This window comes from Mobula hypostoma, chromosome 20 (assembly GCF_963921235.1).
Source record: "Mobula hypostoma chromosome 20, sMobHyp1.1, whole genome shotgun sequence".
NCBI lineage: Eukaryota > Metazoa > Chordata > Chondrichthyes > Myliobatiformes > Myliobatidae > Mobula > Mobula hypostoma.
Genome location: NC_086116.1, coordinates 7,514,840 through 7,542,239, shown reverse-complemented (window position 1 = coordinate 7,542,239; position 27,400 = coordinate 7,514,840). Strand labels below are relative to the sequence as shown.

Genomic DNA, 27,400 nt, shown 5'->3' with positions numbered 1-27,400 from the left:
GCTATTGATTGCAGCGATTGGTTTTTGAGGAAAAAGTGAGTAATAAAATTGTTAATAGCTGTGTTTGCTGCCAGCAAGTCACCAGCACCATTTTAAATTGGAAGTTTATGTACACTTTTCATAAATTCTATTGTATCTCTTTACTTTCCTGTAAATGCCTGCAAGAAAATGAATCTCGAGGTGCTATGTGGTAATATACACTCAGTGGGCATCTTTATTAGGCATCCCTGTACAGTTCGTTAAAACAAATACCTAATCAGCCAACCATGTGGCAGTCAGTCAATGCATAAAAGCACGCAGACATGGTCACGAGGTTCAGTTGTTGTCCAGACCAAACATCAGAATGAGGAAGAAAATGTGATCTAAGTGACTTTGACCATGGAATGATTGTTGGTGCCAGAAGGAATGGTTTGAGTAACTGCTTATTTCCTAGGAATTTTATGCACAACAATCTCTAAAGTAGGGGTTCCCAACTGTTTTTATGCCATAGCCCCCTCCCATTAACCAAAGAATTCATGGACCCCAGGTTGGAAACCCCTGCTCTAGAGTTTACAGAGAATGGTACCAGAAACAAAACACCCAGTGAAAAGCAGTTATGTGGGTAAGGAGAGGAGAATGGCCAGCTTAGTTCAAGCTGATAGAAAGGTGACAGTAACTCACAGAACCCTGTGTTACAACAGCAGTGTTCAGAAGAGCATCTCTGAATGAATAACACGTCAATGGGTGACAGCAGTGGAAGACCACTATCAGGCACTCAGTGGAAACTTTATTAGGTTTAGGTAGTACCGAAAGTGGTCATTCAGTTTATATGTACTTCGACAACAAATTTAGTTTGACTTTCTCCACATCAGCCAAGGGGTTCTCCTAATTTAGTCCCATTTGCCCATGTTTGCCCCATATCTCTCTGAACCTTTTCTGTCCATGCATTTTTTCAAAATGCCTTTTCGATGTTATTGTAATGAATTTAGGAGCAACGTTTTTCTTCCACCATCAGATTTGTGATTGGCCCATGAATGCCACGTCATTACTCCTTTTGCACTACTGTTTTTATTCATTTCTTGTAGTATCTTTTGACTTTGCACTGTCCTGCTGCTGCAAAAAGCAAATTTCATGTCATAAGACAGTGATAATAATTCTGACTCTTTAAGCACATTCTCTGGTAGCTCAGTCCAAGTACATGCCGCCACCTGCATGAAGAAGTTGCCTCTCCTGTCCCTTTTAAAATCTCTCTGTCTCTGTCTCTATCTCTCTCGTTTTTGGTTCCCTTTCCCTGGGGAAAATTTATGCTCCTTCATGACTGTATACAGCTCTAAACTTGGTCATGGCCTACTGCTGCTGTACCCCATTCATTTCAATGCGCAACATGTCATACATTTAGGGATGCTCATCTGCACAGCACTTTTGCGATGCATGGTTATTTGAGTCTCTGTCGCCTTCCTATCAGCTTGAACCAGTCTGGCCATTCTCCTCTGACCTCTCTGGGACTTTTTTTTTCGCCCACAGAACTGCTGCTCACTGGATGAATGTGTATTTCTCCTTATCACTTAATCACACTCATTTACCAATGGTGTCAAAGTTGCTTTGCACATAAGCCCGACTGAAGCAATGTGAAAGGCCTCCATTCGTACCGTGCCTTTCACCATCCTTGGATGTAAAGTCCTGGAGCATAGGGGTTGTTGTAATGTAGTGAAACATAACCCACATGCCACGGATAGACCTCACAAGTAGCCAGGAGGTAATGACCAGACAATCATTGTAAAGTAGGTGCTGATCAGGACAAGGGAGAGAGTTGCTAGTCCTCCCAGTGATCTGGGAACCTTCATTTCCATCTCAAACCCAGTGAGGCTTTGGTTTCACTCTTTGTCTGAATGACTGCAGGCTGAGACTTTTCTGTTCAGGTTGAGTGGAAGTTGAACCACAGCCTTCTGTTCCTGTTGCAGATGTGACAGCAGCTGCATTGTGGCTGACTAGCATTTTGCATAAACATAATGACTCCATGCATCAGAACTAATTTGACCACAGCTGGGGCTTTTGGCCTCACAAGTGGGAGCGTCAGCCTACACTGTGAAATCTTGAGGAAACAAGCCAAGTCTATGCTCCACAACGTCCACCTATGCACACTAATCCAGTTTTAATCTCTCTGCCCATGAGTTTACAAATTCTACCATTTGCATACACACCTGGCGCAACTTGTAGTGGCCATTTGGCCTGATAAATAGTTCATCTTTGGGATGTAAGAGGAAATCGGAGCTCCTTGAAGGGACTTCTGTCACAGAAGGAAGAGGGAGGGAAGCATATAGACTTCACACAGAGCTCTGATCACTGGAACCATGAGGCAATGGTTCTACCAGCTGCCCTGCTGTGCAATCCACTTGATCATAGAGGACTGCAGCATAAAAACAGGCCCCTTGGCCCATCTGGTCCCCACTGCCCTAGTTGGTCTCTGCCTAGTCCCATCTACCTGTACCTGAACATGGCCCTCCATGCCCTCTCATTCATGTATCGACCAAAACTCTTAAAATGTCCCTTAGCTCTGTTTCACTCTGTATAGCTGCTGTTTTCCCTGCTGAGGATTTTCCAGCATTCTGGGTTTTTTTTTTAGGTATTGATCCTTATTCTTAAGAATAAGTGAATCAGTACAATTGAAAAACTTGTACAAATGATATCCTCTGTTTGTCATGTTCGATCATAATCAGCCCACTTTCCCCTTTTCCCTATTCAGCCATTGTTGTTCGAATTCCATGTTCCTAGCTTCTCACTCACTCCAAAGTTCACACTTTACTGCTGCAGTTCTCATCTTGCTGAAGGTTCGCAGAGGACTAGGAGAGGGCAATAACACTTGCCTAAGTAATACTGCATCAGGCATGTGGAAAGGGCAGTGGGAATTTGGGGAGGGGAGAAATGAGTTGCTTAGCCACCTCGCTCAAAGCCTGTGTCCTGTTGGGGATGGCTAATCCAATGAATAGGACTAATCAATGATGCTGTACCTCTTAACTAAATAAATTTTAAGTGCTATCAATAACGCTCGTTCAATGCATTCCAATGCAAGAAATTCTTGACATGCGAGTTTCCCTCAATGTTTTTAACCAGCAGCTTTCTTCTTGTTTCCGTTCCCTTCAGTATAATACACAATTCTTTGCATTTTCTTTAATATCCTTGTTTCCATTCAATGCTTAGATGGTAGCGTGGGATTGTTTAACCGTCAGCCTTGGAAGGAAGAAGGTAGCGAAAGCTATTGACTCCGATTGCTTCTTGCTCATCTTTTATCTCCTGGCCTCCCTTGCATGTGTTGTCAACTGTTAGATTTCTTCTTCTTATGGTCAGCTACCAAAATAGCCTTCCTGTGAAGGCTGTTTTAACCCGTCCCTTCTGCTACGTTTGCCGCACCTTCGTGCTTTTTCATTCACCGGGGATTTGATTAAGGAAGTTGGTGTTTTCACTTGAGAGATGGGAACTGACTGCGTTGTCTGTAGTGACACAAGCACAGTTTAAAGGCATTACTCTGGTTCACACTTCATTCCAAGCGAAGGGCAATGATAATACAATTGCAGTCTGCTTTAATGCACATGTGAGTGGTCCTTATCTGTGGTGATGTTTGCCATCAATCCCAGAATTCCTCAGAACTTCTGAGTAAAAATAGCTTTTCTTTCACCCACTTTGTCTTTGAGTCTAGGCAGCAAGGGTGTCTATTAGACTATAAGATCATAATACATAGGGGTCAAATTAGGTCATTCAGCCCCTCATCAAATAGCTGCTCTGCTATTTCATCATGACTGATCCAAGATCCCATTCAACTCCATATTCCTGCCCTCTCACCATATCCCTTGATGCCCCAACCAACTAGGAATCTACCAACTTCTGCTTTAATTACACCCATGGATTAGGCCTCCACCACAGTCTGTAGAAGAGAATTCCACAGATTCACCATTCTTCGGCTAAATACAATTCCTCCTTACCTCTGTTCCAAAAGGTCACCCCTCAATTTTGAGGCTGAACCCTTGACTTCTGGATTACCCTGCCCCAAAGAGGAAACATCCTCTCCACATCCATTCAACATTCAGTAGATTTCAGTGAAATCCCCATGAGTTCTTCTAAATTCCAGTGAGTACAGGCCCAAAGCTGCCAAATTCTCCTCATGTTAACCTGTTCATTCATGGAATCATAATCATGAGCCTCCTGGACTCTCTCGAATGACAATATCGTTTCTGAGATGAGGGGCCCAAAACTGTTGACAATCCTCCAAGTGCGGCCTGATTAGTGTCTTACAAAGCTTCAGCATTATCTCCTTGTTTTTATATTCTATTTCCGCTTGAAATAAATGCCAACATTGCATTTGCCGCCTTTACCACAGACTCAACTTATGAATTAACTTTCTGGGAGTCTTGTACAAGGACTTCTAAGTCCCTTTGCACCCACTGGCACAGGGATCTCTGGGTTTTTTTATAAACAAACATATGTAATGCCCTAGTTAAGACCCTTACTGCTATGTTGTCGGTATTTCATTGTAGCAGTTCCATAGGAGCAGTCTGTTCTGCTTTCAGCCTGTCTGGGTTTGAGCTGAGATGAGAGACTTTGTTCAATTTAGGAATGTGGTGTCAGCCAATCAGGACGGTGTAATGGGGAGAAGGTTCCAGAGAACACTGGTTTGGGGTTGTCTTGGTCGGTGGGAGATGAGAGAAGGGAGGGTGGCTGAGGGATGCCGTCCCTGTTACACAAGGTGCTTCGTGCAGATGAATGGTTTCAAGGAGGAAGGACCAATACTCTGGTGGAAGAGCCCATTGGTGGAAGATGGATTTCGAGTGACATTCGGAAGGTGCAGTGTACATCGCAAACAACAGATACTGGAAGATTTGAACTCCACCGTGCACATGTGACTGTCAAAGTATAATGGGCCTTTTTTTTTTATCTTTCTTTCCTTTAATAGCTGGTTGCTGAAGTTAACATTCATAATTGTACTTCTTTACAGTTGTAGCCAGGGGAGGGGGGGGGCAGTTAATCACATAGCATTCACACAAACCAGAGTTTGAGGGGCAAAACATCCCAATCTCACGGATTTGGCGGAACCAAAGTCATATACACCCTCGACGTAAGAAGCCCGAGAAAGGTGGGTTTCTCGCCGCGGAGTCCAGTGGCTGTTAACAAGGGGCTAACAAGCCGCATTTCCAGAGACACCCGGTAAAAAGGGGTTTCACGTATAAATCTTTATTCAATGGCGAAATGCATGGCTTTAGAAAGCCGTTCAGTTTCAAATTTTGGCGGGAGGAGAGAGAGCAGCGCGCTGTGCGTGCGCAGCCCTCCGGTGAAAAATGATATCGTATCAAATAGGGGCAGTGGACAATTCTGATTTGATGGAGATGGACGTGAAAGCACAGAGGAACATCTGGAGAAATTTCTGAAACGCTCGTTCGCTGCTGTCGTTACTGCGCGGTCAGGAATCTTCTGGAGGGAAGGCCTCAAAATCCCCGGCCTTGCCTGCTGTTGGTAACTGAGATTGAGGTCGAATCGTTCAGACAGAGATGGTGCTCAGTACTCGGTGTCGGAGAGCTGATTCGGAGGCTCAAAGTTTTCGGATGACTCAGAGACGGAGTGTGGTCGGGCATGGCAGGGAGAATTTTTCTTCCTTCTCCCGTCTGCGTAAGATGTGGGACATTTGAAAGGCTTTGAACTTTTTACTGTGCTCATGGACTTCTTCATCAAGTTATGGTATTGTTGCACTGTTTTAACTATATGTTATAATTATGTGGTCTTGTCATTTTTTTCAGTCTTGGTCTGTCCTGTGTTTTGTGATATCACACCGGAGGAAATATTGTATCATTTCTTAAGGCATGCATTACTAAATGACAATAAAAGAGGACTGCATGTCTTCATAATCCAAAAAAAAATTAAAGTATGGTTACGGTCATCCACAAAACACTGGGGTCCCACCATTCTCAGAAATCCCTCACTGTGCGCTTAGAGATCACATGCAGTGGGTCTACACTGGGAGACGCCCCCAGGAAGGTCCATGGAATTCAGCCCCTCCACAGTTGCTGGCTCAAGTCCACTTATCCCACACAGTCTGACTCTTGTATTCCCCTCTGCAACTGCGTGTTAATGGATCAGGCCAGTGGCTTGCAAAGGGAAGTTCCTGAATGTGTTTGCAAAAAAAAAACTCTAAATATTTCTGGCTGGCAAAGGAAGAAGGCTGATATTTCCTCTCTGACTCTAACACTCAAGCCTTGCCCAAAGTGACATGGGTGGGGTTGGGTGCATTCCTGTGCATCATCCGAATAATTTAGAGGCAGGCTATCAGGAACTACTTAGTCTTGTGTACAGCTGTATACCTAAAATAATTTTAGAATATTTAAATCTGTTTATTTTTCATGTTCACCTCATCTTTCCTGGTTCTCTTGAATTTCACTTGGATCTCTATTGGTAACTAAGATCAATAGATAAACAAAATGACTGATGGACAGAGGAAGATTGGGGTGCAAGTCCCTGAAAGTGGCAACAGAAGTAGATGAGGCAGTAAGAGTGGTATACCGGCCTTTGTTAAGATTTAGAGATGCTGAATGGTAACAGGCCCTTCCAGTCCATGTAGTCCATGTTGCCCAATTACACCCATGCAGCCAATTAACTTACCCATATGTCTTCAGAATATAATATAGAAATCTACAGCGCATTACAGGCCCTTTGGCCCACAATGTTGTGCCAACCATGTAACCTGCCTATAAATTGCCTAGAATTACCCTACTGCACAGCTTTCTATCTTTCTAAGCTCCATGTACCTATCTAAGAGTCTCTTAAAAGACCTGATTGTATCCGCCTCTACTAACATCACTGGCAGTGCATTCTACAAACCCACCACTCTCTGTGTGGAAAAACTTATCCCTGACATCCCTTCTGTACCTACTTCCAAGCACCTTAAAACCATGCCCCCTCATGTTAGCCATTTCAGCCCTAGGAAAAAGCCTCTGGCTATCCACACGATCAATGCCTCTCATCCTACGTTGCTCCAAGGAGAAAAGGCCAAGTTCACGCAATCTATTCTCATAAGGCATGCTCTCCAATCCAGGCAGCAACCTTGTAAATCTCTACACACTCTCTATAGTATCCACATCCTTCCTGACATGAGGTGGCCAGACCAGAATGTGGGAGGAAATCCATGTGGTCATGGAGAAAACACACAAACTCCGTGTAGGCAGAGTGGAATTGGACCTGGGTCGTGGTGCTGTAGTGACATTACGCTAACTACTATGTTGCCGTGCTGCCGGTTGGGTGTTGGGTATAATGTTGGCATGTTGCACTTGTCAGGTCACATTTGGAGTGTTGAGTACGGTTCCGGTCACAACATTACGAGAAGGGTGTTGGGGCTCTGGAGAGGGTGCAGGAGGTGTTCACGAGGATGTTGCCTTGATTAGAGAGGATTAACTGTAAAGCAAGGTTGTGTAAGCTTCAGAGGTTGTGCAAACTTCTCTCAATTCCCAACTTCTGTCAGACTTTTTTTTATCCTCAAGATGGAAATGCCAAATACTAGAGGGCACAGGTTTAAAGTGCAGGAGGAGTTAGTTTAATTGAGGTTGCATGGCAATTTTTTTTTTAATTCAGTGGTAGGACCCTGAAACCTACCACCAGGTCAGAGGTTGGAAGCAGACATGATGGCATTATCTAAGTGAAATATAGACATTTAGACAGACATATAAAGAGGTAGACCATGTGTGGGCACCAAAGTTGGTACAGACACTGTGGGAAGAAGGACCTGTTCCTCTGCTCTACTGTCTTGTCAAATTGCACTTCCACCTTCAATATTTTAGTTTTTATTTCCTCTATTTTACATGCCACAGCTTCAGAGGAGACATTGGATTATGCAGAGGGAGAGAGAGCTTAAACGAAGCGAGCGGCAGCGCTTGGCACATTTTGCACACCACAGTTCCCAAGGAGACATTGGATTGTGCACAATTAGGCACTTGGCAAGATCCAATAAAGAGGTTAGGCTTAAGCAGAGAGGCTGTTGTGTGCTTGGACCAGTGTTAGTGGGGAGTTGAGGCTTTGGCTCATCGAGGCTTCGGCGAGGAGAGGATAGATTGTAGGAGATGTTTTTTTTTCTGTTATTTATTTTTTATTGCACAGAGTAGTGGGGATGCCAGGCAGGATGGTGGAATGCTCCTCTTGTGGGACGTGGGAAGGCAGGGAGACCTCCTGCAAGAAGTGCAACCAGCTGGAGTTTTTGACAGACCACGTTAAGGAGTTGGAGCTGCGGCAGGATGAACTCTGGATCATTTGGGAGGCTGAGGGGTTCATAGACCAGACATACAGGGAGGTAGTTACACCCAAGGTGCAGGACACAAGTAACTGGGTGACTGTCAGGGGGAGAAAGGTGAGAGGCGGCCAGAGCAGAGTACTCCTGTGGCTGTTCCTCTCAATAACAGATACACTCTTTCAGGTACTGTTAGGGGGGGATGACTTATCAGAGGAAAGGCACAGCAGTCAGGTCTCTGACTCTGTGCCTCAGAAGGGAATTGAGGGTGGGGAATTGAGACGTAGTGCTAAGGAATTCATTGATTAGGGGAACAAAAAGGAGATTCTGTGGATAAGAACAAGATTCCCGGATGGCATGATGCCTCCCAGGTCCAGGATCAGGGATATCTCAGATAGAGTCCACAGTGTTCTTAGGTGGGAGGGTGAGCAGCCAGAAGTCGTGGTCCACATCCGTATCAATGATATGGGTAGGAGGGGTGAAGAGGTCCGGCAAAGTGAGTTCGGGGAGTTGGGTGCTAAGTTAAAGTTCAGAGTGCAAAATAAACTTTATTATCAGAGTACATACGTGGCTTTGATAAAATCCTTAGAACAGTAACTGTAAACATCAGGAACTGTAAACAGTGAAAACACAGATAATAAATAAATAATGAGCACGATATAGCAAGATAAGAGTCTTTAAATGAGTGTGGTTATCCCCTTTTGTTCAAGAGCCTGATGGTTGAGGGGTAGTAACTGTTCTTAAACCTGGTGGTGTGAGTCCTGAAGCTCCTGCACCTTCTACCTGATGGCAGCAGTGAGAAAAGAGCGCGGCCTGGGTGGTGAAGATCTTTGATGGATGCTGTTTTTCTACAGCAAAGTTTCATGTAGATGTGCTCAATAGTTCGAGGGTTTTACCGTTGACATACTTGACCGAATCCATTACCTTTTGTAGGATTTTCCTCTCAAAGGCCTTGGTGTTCCCATACCAGGTTGTAATGCAGCCAGTCAGCACACTTTCCACCACACATCTGTAGAAGTTTGTCAAGGTTTTTGATGACATACTGAAACTCCGCCGTCTCCTGAGGAGGTAAAGAACAGGACATCTGGGGTTGTGATCTCAGGATTGCTACCTGTGCCCCGTGCTAGTGAGGCCAGAAACAGGAAGATCATTCAGTTTAACACATGACTAAGGAGATGGTGCAGGAGGGAGGGCTTCAGATCTGTGAATCACTGGGCTCTCTTCCAAGGAATGTGGGACCTGTACTGAAGGGACGGTTTGCACCTGAAATGGAGGGGGACTATATCCTAGTAGGAAGATTTGCTAGTGCTGCATGGAGGGGAGTTTTAACTAGGAGTTGCAGGGGGATGGGAACCAGAACACCAGAACAGAGAGTGGATAGTTGTGGAGAAGATATTGTTAAGCCTACATACAAGGTCAGGAATCAAAAGGTTTAGCATGGTGGGAATAATGTTCTGAGCTGTATATAATTTCAATGCAAGGAGTATTGCAGGAAAGGCTGAGCTAAGCACATGGAATTATAACGTTGTAGCCATTACTGAGTCTTGTTTGTAGATTAGCAGCTCAATGTTCCAATGTTTGAGATGCGATAGAGTGGGAGGGATGGCATTATTGGTCAGGGAAAATGTCACAGCAACGCTCAATCAGAACTGACTGGAGAGCTTTTCTAGTGGGGCTTTATAGGTGGAACTGAAGACTAAGGTATCATCACGTTAATGGATCTATATTATAGACCGCCTAACAGTCTGTGGGAATTAGAGGCACAGAATTGTAGAGACATCACAGACTGCTACAAGAAACAAGGTTGTGACAGTAAGTTATGTTTAACTTTCCACATATTGACTGGGATTCCCAAGCTACGAAAGTGTTTCCATACCGGGAAAGAGTTTGTCAAATGTGTTCAGGAAAGTTTTCTTAATACATAGTAGTCCCAATTAGAGACAGTGTGATACTAGATCTCCTATTAAGTAGTGAGACAAGGCAGGTGACAGAAGTTAGTGCACAGGAACATTTTGCATCTATTGATCATAATGCCATTAGTTTCAAGATAATTATGGAAAAGATGGGTCTAGTCCTTGCTGAGATTCCAAATTGGAGAAAGGCTAATTTTGATGGTATGAGAAACAACCTGCCAAGTGTGGATTGGGGCAGGTTGTTTTCTGGAAAAGGAATACTTAGTTAAGTGTAAGGCCTTCAAAGCGAAATTTTGTGAGTACAGAGTTCATGTGTTCCTATCAGAGGAAAAGGCCACCTTGATTGTCAAGAGGGATTGAGGCTGTGGTTAAGAAAAAGGAGGTGGTACACAGCAGGTATAGGCAGGTAGGAACAAATGAGGTACTTGATTATAAGAAATACAAGACAATACTTAAGGAAATCAGGGGATGGCTTAAAAAAGGAATAAGGTTGCTCTATCATGCAGATGAAGGAGAATTCTAAAGGTTTCTACAGATACAGTATTAAGAGCAAAATGATAGCAAGGGACAAAAATTGGTCCTCTGGAAGATCAGACTGGTAATCTATGCTGAAAGAGATTAGGGAAACCTTAAATAGATTTTTTGCATCTGTATTTACTCGGGAGATGTACATGGTATCTATAGAAGGGTATGGGGAGAAGGCAGGGGAGTGGGGATGGCTGGAAGAATTGAATCAGCTCATGATTGAATGGTGGAGCAGACTCGATGGGCTGAATAGCCTACTTCTGCTCCTATATCTTATGGTCTTAAGGTCTAAGTGGTTCAAAGTGGCAGTGAGGTCATGGGCCCTATCCAGATTAGAGGAAAAGGTGTTGGCTGTCTTGAGGCAAATTCGGGTGAATAAATCCCTAGGGCCTGACGAGATATTCCCTAGGAAGCTAATGCAAAAGTTGCACAGCCCCTAGCAGAGATATTTAAAACATCCTCAGACATGCGTGAGGTGCTGGAAGATTAGAGGATAGATAATGTTCTGTTGTTTAAGAAAGGCTCCAAGAGTAAGCCAGGAAAATTATAAGCCAGTGAGCCTGACATCAATAGTGGAAAAGTTATTGAAAGGTATTCTAGGGGATCGAGTAGAGGGATAGTCTGGATAGCTTTGTGTATGGTAGGTTAAGTCTAACCAATCTTGAGTTTTTCAAGTAAGTTACCAGGAAAGTTGATCAAGACAAGACAGTGGATGTAGCTTACATTGACATCTGCAAGGCCTTTGACAAGGTCCCTAATGGGAGTTTGGTCAAGAGGGTTCAGACACTTGGCATTCGGGATGAGATAATAAATTGGATTAGACATTGGCTTTGTGGGAGAAGCCAGAGAGTGGTCTTGGAGGGTTGCTTCCCATGTTGACCAAAGTGCTGTACAGATCAGAGCAGAATAGCTAAAATTACAAATATGAGAAACACAGACATAAGCAACAAGGCAAACAGCTTATAGGCACAAAAGAAACAACACAAGGGCCTAGGCACAAGCCAAAAATCAGCCACAGCAGGGAGATTCAAACGCTAGTGAATAAAAGTAAGATTTGAGCCTGGATTTAAGAGTCGATGGAGGAGGCAGATCTGACAGGGAGGGGAATGCTGTTCCACAGTCTGGGGGCTACAATAGCAAAAGCAGGGTCACCCCTGAGCTTAAGTTTAGATCATGGGACAGCCAGGATCCCCAAGTCAGCTGACCTGAGGGACCTGGAAATGGAATAAGGGGTTAGAAGATCTGTGATATAAGGGGGAGCCAGCCCATTTAGTACTTTATAAACAGGAGTGGCAGGCAGTAACAATGATAATTAACTAATTCTCCAAGGTTTTTCTTCTCAGCTTTAAAATCACTGTAGAGGGTAATTTTCATGTAATTGCAGATAAATTACTATTGAGCACATCTACACGGAACATTGTCACAGGAAAGCAGTGCCTATCATCAAGGACCCCCCACCAGCCAAGTCATATTCTCTTCTCACTGTTGTCATCAGGTTGCGGGTACAGGAGACTCTCACCACCAGCTTCAGGAGCAGTTATTAACCCTCAATCATCAAGGCTCTTCACCCAAAAGAGATAACTTCTCTCAACTTCACTTGCCCCATCGCTGAAATGTTTCCATGACCTATGGACTCATTTTCAAGGACTCTACATCTCATGTTCTGGATATTTATTGCTTATTTATTTATTTATTATTATTATTATTATTTCTTTTGTATTTGCAGATTGTTGTCTTTTGCACACTGTTTGTATGCCCAAGTTGGTGCGGTCTTTCGTTGATTCTGTTATGGATTTATTGGGTATGCCCACAAGAAAATGAATCTCAGGGTTGTAGATGATGACATATACAACTTTGATAATAGATTTACTTTGAAGATAGGCCCCACAGTTCTTTGTTCACCAGCTCTCAAATCTAGAGGAGAAGAAAAATGAACAGTTCACTCATGAGGGGCTCTGATGCAGGTTAAAATTGACCCATGTTACATGCAGTAGTTTGTGTGAAGCATATTTGCCCAGATGTTGAATCCTATGCAACACAATGAGACCACTATGGGTTAGTAAAAACTTGTCATCTTTTCGTGTTAAGGCAAGTGGTATTTTTCCAGGAATGTTATTAGTTAACCATCTGTCACACCCAAAAGAGACTTGCATTATTGATGCTACTTTGGAAGATACTTTTATACAAGTGAATTGCTTCTACCTTGTTACAGAATCCAAAACTTTCAACTCCCCATGACCCCTGACCCATACCCTGGCTCTCCCAAAATCTTGCTCCAACCCGTGATCAACTATCTCCAACAACCTTGCATACCTGACCGCAATCATTCAACTCAAGCACCCTACCCAGTTCACTTTTATTTGGGCCTACAGTCACTGGAACACTCTGAAGGTTGTAGAACAGCTTACTTTACATGTGGATACTGCAGAGAGAATGTAGAGGAGATTTGCAAGGATGTTGACTGGATTGGAGAGCATGCCTAATGAGAATAGGTTGAGTGATCTTGGTCTTTTCTCCTTGGAGTGTCAGAGGATGAGAGATGACCTGATGGAGGTGCATAAGATGATGAGAGGAATTGATCGTATGATAGCCAGAGACTTTTTCCCAGGGCTGAAATGGCTAACACGAGGCGCATAGTTTTAAGGTGCTTGGAAATAGGTACAGTACAAGGGGGATGTCAGAGGTAAGTTTTTCACACAGAGAATGGTGGTGTGTGGAATGCACTGCCAGCAAAGCTAGTAGAGGCAGATACAATAAGGTCTTTTAAGAGACTCTTAGATAGGTACATGGAGCTTAGAAAGATAGAGGGCCAAGCAGTAGGGAAGTACTTGGCAACTTCTAAAGTAGGCTCCATGGTCGGGACAATGGTGTGAGCCGAAGACCTGCAATATGCTGTAGATTTCTATGTTTCTGTGTCAGAAGTGACCATGACTAACATGTTGGGCCAAATGTACACCCAGAATTATAAATTGAAGTTACCAAATATGTTAGAGGCAGATATATGAGGGCCATTTAAGAAACTCTTAGATAGGCACATGGATGATAGAAAAGTGGAGAACTATGTAGGAGGAATGTGTTAGATTGATCATGGAGTAATTAACATTGGCACAAGTCATGGCCTGAGTGCCCGTACTTTGTCATATTGATCAATGTTCTGTTATTGATGACTCCATAAATGAAGTAGGCATAGGTCCATCAGTCTCTGTGTGCTACTGTAGTGATATGCTCCAATTTACAGGCCACTAACTTTCACTGGGTTATCTGCGACCCACCTCCAAGATCACTACTGTTCTTATTTTGGCTCTGTTGGAACCACAAACATCATTTAGCTGTTGTGCAGCAGCCCTGACCCATAACTCTTGAAATCCCAAAGTAAATCTCTTCTCATGGCTTCTTTAGACCATTCTGTTTGGCAATACTTCTCCACTTATCACAACATCCTCTGGATCCTATGGTCGTGATTAACTCAGTACACTCCTGGGGCTCCTCAGACTCTTATACACCCTGAAAGTACAAGATGTAGTTGTATCTACACCATCAGTTGCTTCCAGATATGGCAACACAAATCCTGTGGTAAATCATAAACACAGGCTACTGCAGATGCTGGAAATCCAGAGAAATCCCTACAAAATGCTGAAGGAACTAATCAGATCAGGCAGCATCCATGTTAATTCTATTTCCCCCTCCCATTCCAACAAGTCAGTCCACAATCACCTCTATTGCCATAATGAGGGCACTCTCAGGTTGGAGAAGCAACACCTCATTCTTTCTAAGTAGCCTCTAACCTGATGGCATGAACATTGATTTCTCTAACTCCTCTCCTTTTCCATTCTGCATTCTGGCTTCCCTCTCACCTCGTCCCTTCTCACCTACCTATCACTCCCCTCCGGTGCCTCTCTTCCTTCCCTTTTTACTGTGGTCCACTAATGTCTCCTGTCAAATTTTTTCTCTGTCCCTTTAACCTTTCCCAGCTTTCCCCTTCCCACCCTTCCCTTCACCTTGTTTCCCTTATCACATGCCTTCTTGTGCTCTTTCTCCTCCTCCCACATTCTTCCTTCTGCCTCCTTTTCCAGTCCTGATGAAGGGTCTTGTCCCAAAATGACCTGCTGAGTTCCTCCAGCATTTTGTGTACTGTTCCTGTGGTAAATCATTTTGCACCTATCCAGTAAATGAGACTATACAGGTATTGAAATGGATGTGGTGGCCTTTGGCTCATGTGCTCCCTCAGTAACGAGACTTGCCTTTTCAGCACCTCCAGGAGAAAAGACAGCAGTGGCTGCAGAGCATCCATGCCTTGGAGGAGCAGAAGTCTGCCTCAGACCAGGAATACGTCCGATTGGCAAGTGCCTTTCGCCGGAGCAAAACAGAGCAGCTGCACTTCAAGAGGAAAGAAGTTGTCAGGTCAGGGAACCCTTTACTGGAATTTGACAAGCATTTTGCTGGGAATGCTTTCTGGTCTTGAGCACTGAAGCACAGTCAGAATGTCAGATGTGTAGTGAAGAGTATTTTGATTGCCTGGTATGGAAACACCAATGCCCCTTAAATGGAAAATCCTACAAAAAGTAGTGGATATGGCCCAGCCTATTGCCACCATTAAGCACATCCACACAAAACGATGTTGTAGGAAATCAGCATCCATCATCCGGGACCCCCACTGCCAGGACATGCTCTCTTCCTGGTGCTGCCATCAGGAGCCTCAGAACACGCACCACCAGGTTCAAGAACAGTTACTAGCCCTCAGCCATTAGGCTCCTGAACCAAAGGAGATAACTTCACTCAAATTCACTTCCTCATTGATATGTTTCCACAACCTATGGACTAACTTTCAAGGACTCTTCATCTCATGTTCTCGATTTATTGCTTATTTGTGATTTCTTTTTGTATTTGAACAGTTCGTCTTTTGCACACTGGTCTGACACCCATGTTGGTGCAGTCCTCCTTTGATTCTATTATGGTTATTATTCTATTACGGATTTATTGACTATGCCTCAAGTTCTCCCTAAATATTTCACCTTTCATCCTTAACTTATGACTTCTAGTTCTAGTCTAGCCCGGCATCCATTTCTAGTCTCATCCTCGGTAAAAAAGCTTGCATTTGGTCTATCTATAACCCCCCCCCACTCGCTACCCCTCCTCCACCCCTCGCTACCCCTCCTCCACCCCTCGCTACCCCTCCTCCTCCACTCCTCACCACCCGTCCTCCTCCATCCCTCCTCCCCCACTCCCCCCTCCCCCTCTCCTCCCTCCCCCTCCCCCTCTCTTCCCTCTCCCCTCCCCTCTCCTCCCTCCCCCCTCCCCCTCTCTCCCCTCCCCCTCCCCTCCCTCCTCCCCCTCCCCCTCCCCTCCCTCCTCCCCCTCCCCCTCCCCTCCCTCCTCCCCCTCCCCTCCCTCCTCCCCCTCCCCCTCCCCCTCCCTCTCCTCCCTCCTCCTCCCCCCTCCCCCCTCCTCCTCCCCCCTCCCCCCTCCTCCCTCCCCCTCCCCCTCTCCTCCCTCCCCTCCCCCTCCCCTCCCTCCCCTCCCCCTCCCCTCCCTCCTCCTCCCCTCCCCCTCCCCTCCCTCCTCCTCCCCCTCCTCCCTCCTCCTCCCCCTCCCCCCTCCTCCTCCCCCCTCCTCCTCCCCCCTCCTCCTCCCCCCTCCTCCTCCCCCTCCCCCTCCTCCTCCCCCCTCCTCCTCCCCCCTCCTCCTCCCCCCTCCCCCCTCCTCCTCCCCCCTCCCTCCCCCTCTCCTCTCTCCTCCGCCCTCTCCTCCCCCCCCTCACCACCCCCTCCTCCCCCACCTCACCACCCCCTCCTCCTTCCTCCCCTCACCACCTCCCCAGACGCTGAGCATTTCCATCATCTATGTGATCCAGGTTAGGCCGTTCACGTCGGAGTGCAGTTCGCAACGGGCAGCTTTACATTTGCAGTTTGTTGTTTTAACACCATGCCTTCCTGTCGCATCGCCTCTGCTGTCGATATGATTTGCTGTGCCCGTTCCCTGGCGCACACGTGCGCGCGCGCGTAAAATGCTCGGTTTGCGCTGACGGCCGCTGCCTGCCTGTGTGCACTGGTACCGGCGGGGTACCGCTGTGGACAGCCTCCGCGGCGTGCTGAACCTGTTCGTTACTGCTCCGACAGGCGACGCCAGCTCGAGGCACAGAAAGAGGCAACGGAGAGAACAGCCACAGAGACGAGTCTTCAGCTTCAGCGGGTCCGCCAACAGTTGGAAGCTCTGCACAAAGAGGCAAGTCTTGGAGGTTTATGTTACCCCCTTCTGTAGAGTGGTGTGGGACTCTTGCACTGTCCAATTATGCATGGTGAAGGAAGTGAGAGCTGGCGTGGGCTGTAGTGTGGTGGCATTTACTTCTCCATTGTCACACGGGCTTCATCTCGGTAGTTTTAAGGATATCGGCGCATAACGAAAACACAGGCAGCAGCATTGCAGAGGCTACGCTGGTTAAGCAGCTGCTCGGGTTTGTGTGGGTTTGTATGTGTTGAGAGGATGTAGCAAACCCCGCTTTTCATGCTGTCTTCAGCTCTGCGACAAGGACGCCGCTTTAGCCTCGGTCCAAGATACAGCAGAGAGGCTGCAAAGGGAACTAGAGGCGCGGGAGAAAGAGCACCTCTTCACTGCAAGCCGAGCTGGATCAGGCGCCGGTGAACAACTGCGGTCAAAACCCAGCCAACAGCGAAGTAAGCAAACTTAGAAAAGGGTGCATATAAATATAACTATGATCCTGAACTCCAATAACTGGCCCGAAAAAGTCGTGTTTTTTTATATTTTTAGAGGTTACTTTAAGAATTGCTCTACCAATATGTTTAATGATCAGATCTGTACGTTTTAATAAACAAGCAGACGCTGAGATATGCAAAAGTTTATTAAATATTAGCGGAGACTGCAAGCTCGATGAAGTCTGTTCGCGGAAGCTAAATGCGGATTTTCAGTTCGTAAATCGTAGCTTCTATGAACATTGCTAAAGTTGAGCCAAGTTCATGGGTGTGCTGAGGTCAGAGGGAAACTTGGAGAGGTGGTGTGCGCTTAGTTTTCTTGTGCCGACGGTGTAAGGCTAGCTCCCTTTTATACTTACCTGGTATTTCTTGATGCCTTGCTGGACTGTCAGTACTTCTGGAACGTTTCTATCGGAAGTAATGGTCCACAAGATCCCGCGGACAGCACGGATGTTGGTGGCTGTGGGAACCCTTTCCACCCCAAAGCTTGGTTGGCCATGATGACCCCATGTCTGACTGTGCCACAGATCACCTGTGAGGTGGTGACGGTGCCGTACCCGCACTCAGTGGTTCCCATAAGATATAGGAACAAAATTATGTAATTTGGCCCATCAAGTCTGCTCTATCATTACATCCTGCCTTCTCCCCATAACGTTTGACGCCCTTACTAATCAAGAACCACCCCATCCACTGTTCCATTCTTGTCTGCCCTATCATAGGCAGTGAGTGAATTGCTAGCGACTGTCTCTCCCCACACCTGCGCTGCTGAATTGTCAGACTATTTTTGAAATTCAAAAAGAGGTTGGAATTTCTTCCAATTAAAGTTGGAAAAAAAACTTGTGTTATCATCTTCAGAAACAAGAACTTGTTTCTAGGTGAGTGGTCTATTCATTCCTATTTCTGGTGTGTATACGCAGCCTTGATAATGGCATCTTAAAAATGTTATACAACAAAGGTATGTAGGATGGAAAATCAGTTACAGCACATTTTTAAAGTGCAATTCAACTTTCAGAACTTGTGCATTATTCAAAGGTCAATTTCTGAAGTTGCAAAGAGAAGACAAAGTGGAGGAGATGGTGGCTTGCTTTGACATTGACTTCTGGCTGTGTGACCTTTCAGTTGGTGGTTTACAGCGATGCCAGTGTCTTATCACCTACTGAAGCATTTCTCAGGAAGGTTAGAGCAAGTCGCACCTTCAACTGATCATCTGTTTAGGGGAGCCCAATGCAAGCTGACATTGATTTTAGCTGGGGAAGAAAACTATTTTTAAAAGTTTATAAAATTGGAGCAGGCAGCCAGTATATTTTCTCCAGGGCTGAAATGTCTGATACTAGAGGCATGCATTTAAAGTGTGGTGGGGGGAAGAGAGGTTCAGAAGCAAGCTTTTATTTAGAATGATGGGTGCCTGGAATGTGGTTGTGGTGGCACATACGATATCGATGTTTAAGAAACTCTTAAATAGGCACATAAAGATGTAGGGGATGGAGAGATGTAGATCATATGCAGGCATAAGAGATTAGGTACCGCAAAACTACACATTTTGCATCATTACGCTTGGTGATAAAAGGAAATCTTATTCTGAGGTATTGAGAGCAACACACAAGCAGGATCTATGGAGGGGTCTGATGAAGTGTCTCTGCCTGAAATGTTGACTGTTTATTCCCCTTCTTGGACATCACCTGACCCGCTGAGCTCCGCCAGCATTCTGTGTGTTTTGCTCTGGATTTCCAGTATCTGCTGACTCCCTTGTGTTTCTGATTTTGAGGTGTCATTAGCTTAATTAGTTCAGAATTATATGGTGGGCGGAAGGACTTGTTCCCGTGCTGTACAGTTCTATGTTCTAAAGTGCTTTAAATACTTGGAATGTTAAGCAGTTTCTGTGGTGAAACAAACCTTTAACTCTTGATGACCTTCAGAACAGTAATATAATGACAGTTCTCAGAGGGATTATCTAAATAAAGAAGGTGCTCGAGAAAAAATGGGGTGGTGTGGGTTGTGTAGAGGAATTCTAAATAAGGATTAAAAGCTAACATAAAAGGAAAGCTAATTTTTGTGGTAAGTATTATTCAAGGGTGGGGCTGGTTTGAGAACAAAAGGAGATTTTTGTGGAGGAACAAGGTACAGTGGGTATACTGAATGATAATTTGTGACCTCTCTGGCAGTGAAGTGGGATGGAATGGATGAAGGGGACAGTGTGGGGGGAAAAGCGAATTGGTTTGAGGTTGTCATTGGGATATTCTGCTAAGAGCTTTTTCCCTGGTGGAGGCTGAGGCAAAGATTGCTTCTCTACAGTACTCTGTGTGTGTGGGTGTGTGTGTATATGTATGTGCATGCACCAACGTTGAGCCTAAATGCACAGTTATCGGAGGTTTCCCTCCAACACAGATCTTGTGTCTAGTCACCTCTTCCAGAGCAGTTATCAAACCCTTTCTTTTTATAGCCCACATTTACAAAGGCGGGTCACGGGTGGATTTTGATCATTCACCCTGCTGCTTGTAGTTAAAGATGATGATGATAATAAGACTATCGGATCTGCTGTGCCATTCCATCATGGCTGATTTATTATCCCTGTCAACCCCATTCTCCTGCCTTCTCCCTGTAACCTTTGACGCCCTGACTAATCAAGAACCTATCAGCTTCCACTTTAAATAACCCCAGTGATTTGGTCTCCACAACCGATTATTGCAATGAATCCCAGATTCACCACCCTCGGGCTGAAGAAATTCCTGCTCATCTCTGTTCGAAAGGGATGTCCTTCTACTGAGGTTGTGCTCTCTGGTCCTAGGCTCCCCGATATAGGAAACATCTTCTCCATATCCATTCTATCAAGGCCTTTCAAATATTGGATAGGTTTCAATGCGATTCGCCCTTCATTCTTCTAAACTCCTGCTGTTAAATGTTTCTCGTACATTAAACCTCTCATTCCTGGTGTCATTCTCATGAACCTCTGTTAGTGGACCCCTTGTATCCCCAGTACCTCTGGACCCATCCTGTCCCTTGGGTGAGCTGTTGTTTCCTGGAGTGTGCTGGTCTTGAAGTACTGACTCCTTCCTCCAACTGACCAGATTCAGCTTTCAATTGTGACAAGAATACACATAGATTAAGATGTTAGCTGTCCTGTGCTGGCACCAGTGGGATCAACAGCTGGTCTGCCACCTGTCTTCAGGAGAGAGAGAGATAAGGAAAACAATGGAGCAGCATTTGGAGATGTTAATGAAGGAAGGAGAGCTGTCAAGATCGGCTCCCCCTTTGAACCCTGAACTGTTTGAAGTGATGGACAGGCGATACCCCAGCAGGGGGATAAAAAGGGACAGGTTCGCTAAGGCAGACACACACGACACCCCGAGGTAACGAGACCCTGGAAGCGGTGCGTCTCTCTCAAGTCGGTGGGAAGTTTTGGATGGCTGATCGCAGGATCAAGCCATTGACGAACAGGGTGGAAAGGCACGATCGGCGGGGACCTGGTGTGTGTCCACCCTTGCCTGGGTGCTGGGTTCACCGCAGAGAAACGATCGTATCTGGAAACGGAGGGGTCACGGTCGGTGACCTCAGATGACATCACAAAGGACTCACCCGAAAGCTGACTGCGAAGGTCTGTGTGGAAGCCTTGAATAATCATTCGTTTTGCTCTCTCTCCTTCCCCCACACTGTCCATCTCCCACGGCAGCGATTACTGCGAACTGAACTGAACTTTGCGTCACTTTGAAACTGGTCATTTGCCCCTAGACAACGATAGAGCCTGATTGATCCTGTTATCTTAATTCTGTGCACGTGTGTTTATAATTGCTGAACTGTTGCATTTATTATCCTTTTGATTAGAGTACTGTGTTGCTTGTTTCTTTAATAAAACTTTCTTAGTTCTAGTAATCCAGACTCCAACTGAGTGATCCATTTCTGCTGATTTGGCAACCCAGTTACGGGGTACGTAACACAATCCACATGCTAACGTTACTTAGCAAAATAGCCTGATGGGATGGCAGGTGCGTAATACTGGTCTGGTTTATAGGCTTCGAGTGATATAGCACTGTAGATAAGGATTTACTTAGTGTTGGACATTTGAAGTGATATTGAGCCATCGTCCTCAATACAAGCAGTACATCACTCAGCTCCATCCTTAACTCTGTCTTTGACAGAGTTAAGCCTAGTGTACGATGGAGGGACAGTACCTTTCCATCCCTCTGGCCACACGGCAGCAGTCAGGGTTTAATTTCAAATACAGCAATTTCAGATAACCAGCTGCTTCTGTTTGCGTCAGAACCAACCAGTTCCAGGAGGTCATCCATCTGTGTAATAACTTCCCTCCACAGATGCTGCCTGACCTGTTGGATTTGCTCAGCTTTACTGCTCTTATTTCAGATTTCCATCAACTGCAAATCTTTTTTTATTTTCAAACATGATTCTGGAAAATTAGAAGACTGCAGGCATCCCCTTCCCATTTATGAAAGAATAGAGGATAGAGACGAGTAGCACAGGCCCATCAATTGGAGGGAGGGAAATCAGTAGTGACTGCAATCAGGAGGTCGAAAAGTATCACTTAGCTAATAAAAATTGGCATGAATTTGCTAAAGGTGCAATATTAACTGAAGTAGATGAAAGAGTGCAGTTGCTGGAAATCTGAAATCAAACCAAAGTGCTAGAAATATTCATGCAAACTGTAGAAAATGGGGTGCAGGAACAGGCCACATGTCTTTCCTCTGCCTTTGAATATCATCATAATCTCTTAATGCCATATCTCCCCCACCCCCCCCCCATCCCGATAACCCCTGGTTGCCTTGCATATCCAGAAATCCTACTTCAGTGACTTGGGTTTCTGTGATGCTCACTCTATCCCCTCAAGGCTGTAAGACTCAGAAGCAGAATTTGGCCATTCAGCCCATCATGTCTGCTCTGTCATTCAGTTATGCCTCTCAACCTCATTCTGCTGCCTTCTCCCTGTAACCTTCGACACCCTTACCTCTGCTTTAAATATCTTAGTCTTAAATCTCTAGCCACTTATCAAAGTCAGCTTTGAAGTTGAGTATATTGTCAGCACACAGTTTAATGAAGCAGCAACAGAGGTACAAATGATCAGATGAGCAAATTATACTCATTTTTATAAGAAAATGCAATTGGAAGTTTTTAAAAAAGTCCTTTTAAGTGCAAAGTGGTCTAAACTATTGTTTTTGGGGTTTTGCCATTTGGTTCAAGAATTGAATGGTTGAAGGGAAGTAGCTGTTCTTGAATCAGGTGGTTTGAGACCTCAGGTTTCTGTGTTTCTTGCCTGATGGTAACTGAGAAGGTTATACAACCCAGATATTGGGAATCTTTGGTAAATGTTGCCTCCCTGAGACATCAGTGAAACATCATTGATCTGTAACTGTTTCTTGCTTATAAGATGCTGCCCAACCCAAGTATTTCTACCACACCTTGTTTTTATTAGCCTACATTGGTGCTGCTTCCTGCACCCATGCTGAGCTCATTAATTTCATCAACTTTGCCTTCAACTTTCACCCTGCTCTCAAATTTGCTTGGTCCTTTTCTGACACATCTTCCCCCCACTTTTCTGATCTTTCCATCGCTATCACTGGAGAGAAACTATCTACTGGTATCTTTTATAGATGTACTGACTCTCACAGTTGTCTTGACTATACTTTTTCCCACCATATCATTTGTAAAAAGTGCTGTTCGCTTTTCTGAGTTCCTACACCTCCACTGCATCTGTTCTCGGGGTCAGGGTTTCCATTCCAGATCAACTAAGATGTCCTCCTTCAAAGAACATGTTTTCCCTTCCACCTCCATTAATGCTGCTCTCACCTGCATCTCCTCCATTCCCCCTACATCTGCCCTCACCTCATCCTCCCACTGTCAAAGCATGGATAGGATTTTCCCTTGTCCTTACCTACCACCCCAAGTGCTTCCGTATACAGCACATGATTCTCCATAACTTCTGCCATCTTCAACGGGATCCCACCTCTAAGCATATCTTTCCCTCCCACACTCAATCTCCATTTTCCACAAGTATCGCTCTCTGTGACTCCCTTGTCCACTTGTCCCTGCCGACTGATCTTATCCCTGCAAGCTGGATGTGTGCTTCACCTGCCCCTACACTTCCCTCACCACCATCTGAGGGCCCAATCGGTCCTTCCAGCTGCGGGGACACAACACCTGCGAGTCCGTTAGGGTCGACTAATGCATTTGGTGGTCCTGGTGTGGCCTCCTCTACATCAGTGAAACCTAACATAGATTGGGGGACAGTTTCATCAAGCACCATTGCTCTGTCCACCACAAGAGGTGGGGTTTCCCGATGGCCACTCATTTCAATTTGACTTCCTAGTCCCATTCTGACATGTCTGTCCGTGGCCTTCTCTACTGCCACAATGAGGCCACACTCAGGCTGCAGGAACAACAGCTCAAATTCCATTAGGGTAGCTTCTAACCTAAAGGCATTAATATCAATTTCTCTAACTTCCCATAGTTTCTTCCCCTTCCCCCTTCTTTTTCTACTCCCTTTCTCCTCTCCACACCTGCCCAGTGCCTGCTGGTGCCCCCCTTCCTCCCCCCCCCCATAGTCCATTGTCCTTTCCCATCAGATTCTTCCAATCTTCCACCTGTCAGTTTCTTACATAATACCCTCTTTCTCCCCCACCCACCCTGCCAGCTGGTATTCCTTCCCTTCCACCCCCCACCACCTTATTCTGGCTTCTGCGCCCTTCCTTTCCAACCTTGATGAAGAGTCTCAGCCGAAACATTGACTCTTTATTCCTCTCTATAGATGCTGCCTGGCCTGCTGAGTTCCTCCAGCATTTTGTCTGTGTGTGCGCTGCCCAAGTTTTCCAGCATCTGCAGAATCTCTTGTGTCTATTTTTCAGGATACTGCAGTTGATATGAACATGGAGTTTCTTGTCACAAACTTCTGCTTTCCTTTTCAGAAATCAAACTCAAGGGGTCACTGGTTAACCTTACTGAAGGAAAGTACAATGCGGAATTGCCCAGGGGCCAGTATTAGAACAACTGCCTTTTGTTAGCAACTTGGTCTTGTGCATATGAGACATGAACATTGAAGGAGACGGAAGAGGCAAAACTTGGAAACCATCAAATTAGTAGGCATGGACCTCTCCACCATTCAATAAAATCATGATTGATCTGGTTATAACCTCAACAATTCCTTTCTATCCACCCTGAGTAACCTTTCATCACCGTCCTTACCTCATCTCTTTACCCCTGCTTTAAAAATATTTAAAGATTTTGTTTCCATCTTTTGAGGAAGAATTCAAAATACTCTTGACCTTAACAGAGAAGGAATTTTGGGATAATGGTTTTAAATAGGTGATCCCTTATTTATCAGCATAAACATCAAGGTTGAGATTCTCCTGCAGGTGGAAAGGTCCTCTCTATATCCTCTTGTTAGGCTGTCTCCGGACATTGTATGTTTGCTCTCTTGCCTCTAGTATCCAACAGGAAAGCCTAGACTCCCCATTCCAAGTACAAGACAAGTAAACTTCCTCAGAATGGCTTCCAACACATAAAAGAGAGACACTCTTCTCCAGGTGTGGTGTCAACAATGGGGTGTAGCCTGTTTTCGTTCATAGTTCCCCTCACAACAAGCGTTAAAATTTGGTTACTTTTGAAAATACTTCCTTCCCTCTATACTAATCTTTTATCAGAGTTCTGCAATCTCACCATTTAGATTGTATGTATATTTTACTATTCCAAAATGTTCCCATATTTAAACTTCATTTGCCAGATCTTTGCCCACACATTTAATTACTTGCATCCCTTTGTATCCTTCATATCTTCTTCATAACTGTTTTCATCAGTAAATTTACCATTCGTGCCTTCATCCACAAATTGTAAGCAGATGAAGCCCCAGCACTGATTTTAGTGGCACTTGTTACAGCTTGCCAGTAAAGAATTATTTCTGCTTGCATTTTTTGCTAGCCAGCTAATCTGCTGTCCCCACTAATATGTTACTTCCAGTATCATGAGATTTTATTTAATGCAATCATCTATGATTCAGCATTTTTATTAAATGCAATCTGGAAATGTATATTTATAGGAATTGACTGGTTCCCTTTATCCTCATCAAGCATTTACATCACAAAAAAAATCTAACAACATTATTTTTATTTCACAAAACAACATTTACATTATCCAAATGCCTTGAAAGTTTCTAGGTGCTGTACTGTTTTATCTGTAACAATGGCTTCTAATATTGACCCTAACAGATATTAAGTTAGTTTGCCTGTAGTGAATGGTAACAGTAAAACTTCAAAGTAAATTTCTTGAAGTACATATATGTCGCCGTATACTACCCTTCATTCATTTTCTTGCTGGCACTTACAGTAAAATAAAGGGATCCAACAGAATTTATGAAAAATTAATAAAAATTGATAAACAACTAATAGGCAAAAGACAAGTCATGCAAATAATTTTTTAAAAAGAAAGAATATTGAGACCACGAGTTGTAGTGTCCTTGAAAGTGAGTCTGGAGGTGGTGGAATTGTTTCAGTGCTGAAGTGGATGAAGTTGTCCACACCGGTTCCGAAGCCTGATGGTTGTAGGGTGAGAACTGTTCTTGAGCCTAGTGGTGTGAGGCCTCAGGCTTATGTAGCTCATTTACTATGGAGTGGTTAATGTCTGAGATGGCAGTTTGCAGAATTGAGATGGGTTGATTTTCATCTCCCACACAAAATGTGAAGTGATGAAATTGTTGGCAAAATGGGGACAGGCAATTTAATAAAAACAAATGATGTGGGTTTAAGGGGGAGTACAAGGAATGGACCATGTGGGGAAGCATTGCCTGCTATGTATAAATGAATCTTGTGGAATCATTGTTTTTATTAATGTGTGAATTGAGTTCACAAGCAAGGCTTTGCCAAAACTTTATTAAATACTGGTCAGGTTCAGTTTGCATGATCAGTTCTCAGGCACTGCTTTCAGGAAGGGTGTGGAGGCTTTTAAAGATGAACTGTGAGTAACCATGCCTGCATTTCAATAAAATTATAGATGATTTTTTAAAAACTGGAATACCACATTCCTACACTAAATCCTCCGGTCTTGTAAGGGAATGGGGTAAGTCTTGGAGAGTGGGATAAATTGGAAAGCATTCAAGTGGCAGGCTCGGCAGGCTGGATTGAATTCCCTCCCCTTATCCTGTGAATCACTTCTAAATGATGACCACAGGCTGTGCAAGCTAGAGCTTTTCTCTTTAGAGCGAAGAATGCTGAGACTTTACTTGATAGAGGTGTACAAGATGAGGCATAGATTGAATTGGAAAACAAACTTTTTCCTAGGGTGGAAATGGCTAATGCAAGGGTGCATAATTTTTAAAGTGATTGGAGGAAAAGTATAGTGGGACTGTCAGACGTAATTTTTTAAAAAAAATACACAATGATAGGTGCCTAGAATGCCCTGCAAGGGGTGGTTGTAGAGGCAGGTACATATGAGACATTTAAGAAACTCTTAGGCACATGGATGATAGAAAATGTGAGGGCTATGTGGGAGGGCAGGATTAGATTGATCTTAGAGTAGATTAAAAGTCTGGCACAACATCATGAGCCAAAAGGGCCCATACTGCGATGTAATGTTCTATGTTCTAAGTGTCTTCTATATAGTTAATTTACCAGAGACACTTTAACCAAAACGAGAGTGGTGACTCCAACCCCCTCCCTCCCACCCCACCCACTGCTAACACCTCTACTCAGGAGACTACAAACCCATTTTCATCAATGTTCACTAATAGCAACACCCACAAAATGCTGGTGGAACTCAGCAGGCCAGGCAGCATCTATGGAAAAGCATAGTTGAGCTCCTTCTTCAGAACAACCCAGCTGAGGGAATGCTTTTGATGTGCCTTTTACTGGATATCTTACCAAGTTGTCTGTTCCGGTCAACCTGAATTCCTGGTGCTAAATTCTTTGGTACTCAGAAGTGGGAATTTGGGTGTAGTTAAACTAAATTTGACCAGTCCAATGTCGCCTGTTCGCTCCTGTGATAATTCCAGTCAGCAGGAAATGGGGATCGTAGTTCGCCCTTTTTCT

At 44.6% G+C, this 27,400-nt stretch overlaps 1 protein-coding gene across 1 annotated transcript in view; it reads left to right on the top strand.

Moving 5' to 3' along the window:
- Nucleotides 1–27,400, top strand: part of lrmp (lymphoid-restricted membrane protein) — a 238,326-nt gene that overhangs the window by 97,689 nt on the left and 113,237 nt on the right. The window contains exons 15-17 of the mRNA XM_063072318.1: nucleotides 14,924–15,075; nucleotides 16,791–16,896; nucleotides 17,189–17,345. Coding sequence (XP_062928388.1) covers nucleotides 14,924–15,075; nucleotides 16,791–16,896; nucleotides 17,189–17,345 — 415 coding nt within the window. The remainder of the gene's footprint in view (nucleotides 1–14,923; nucleotides 15,076–16,790; nucleotides 16,897–17,188; nucleotides 17,346–27,400) is intronic.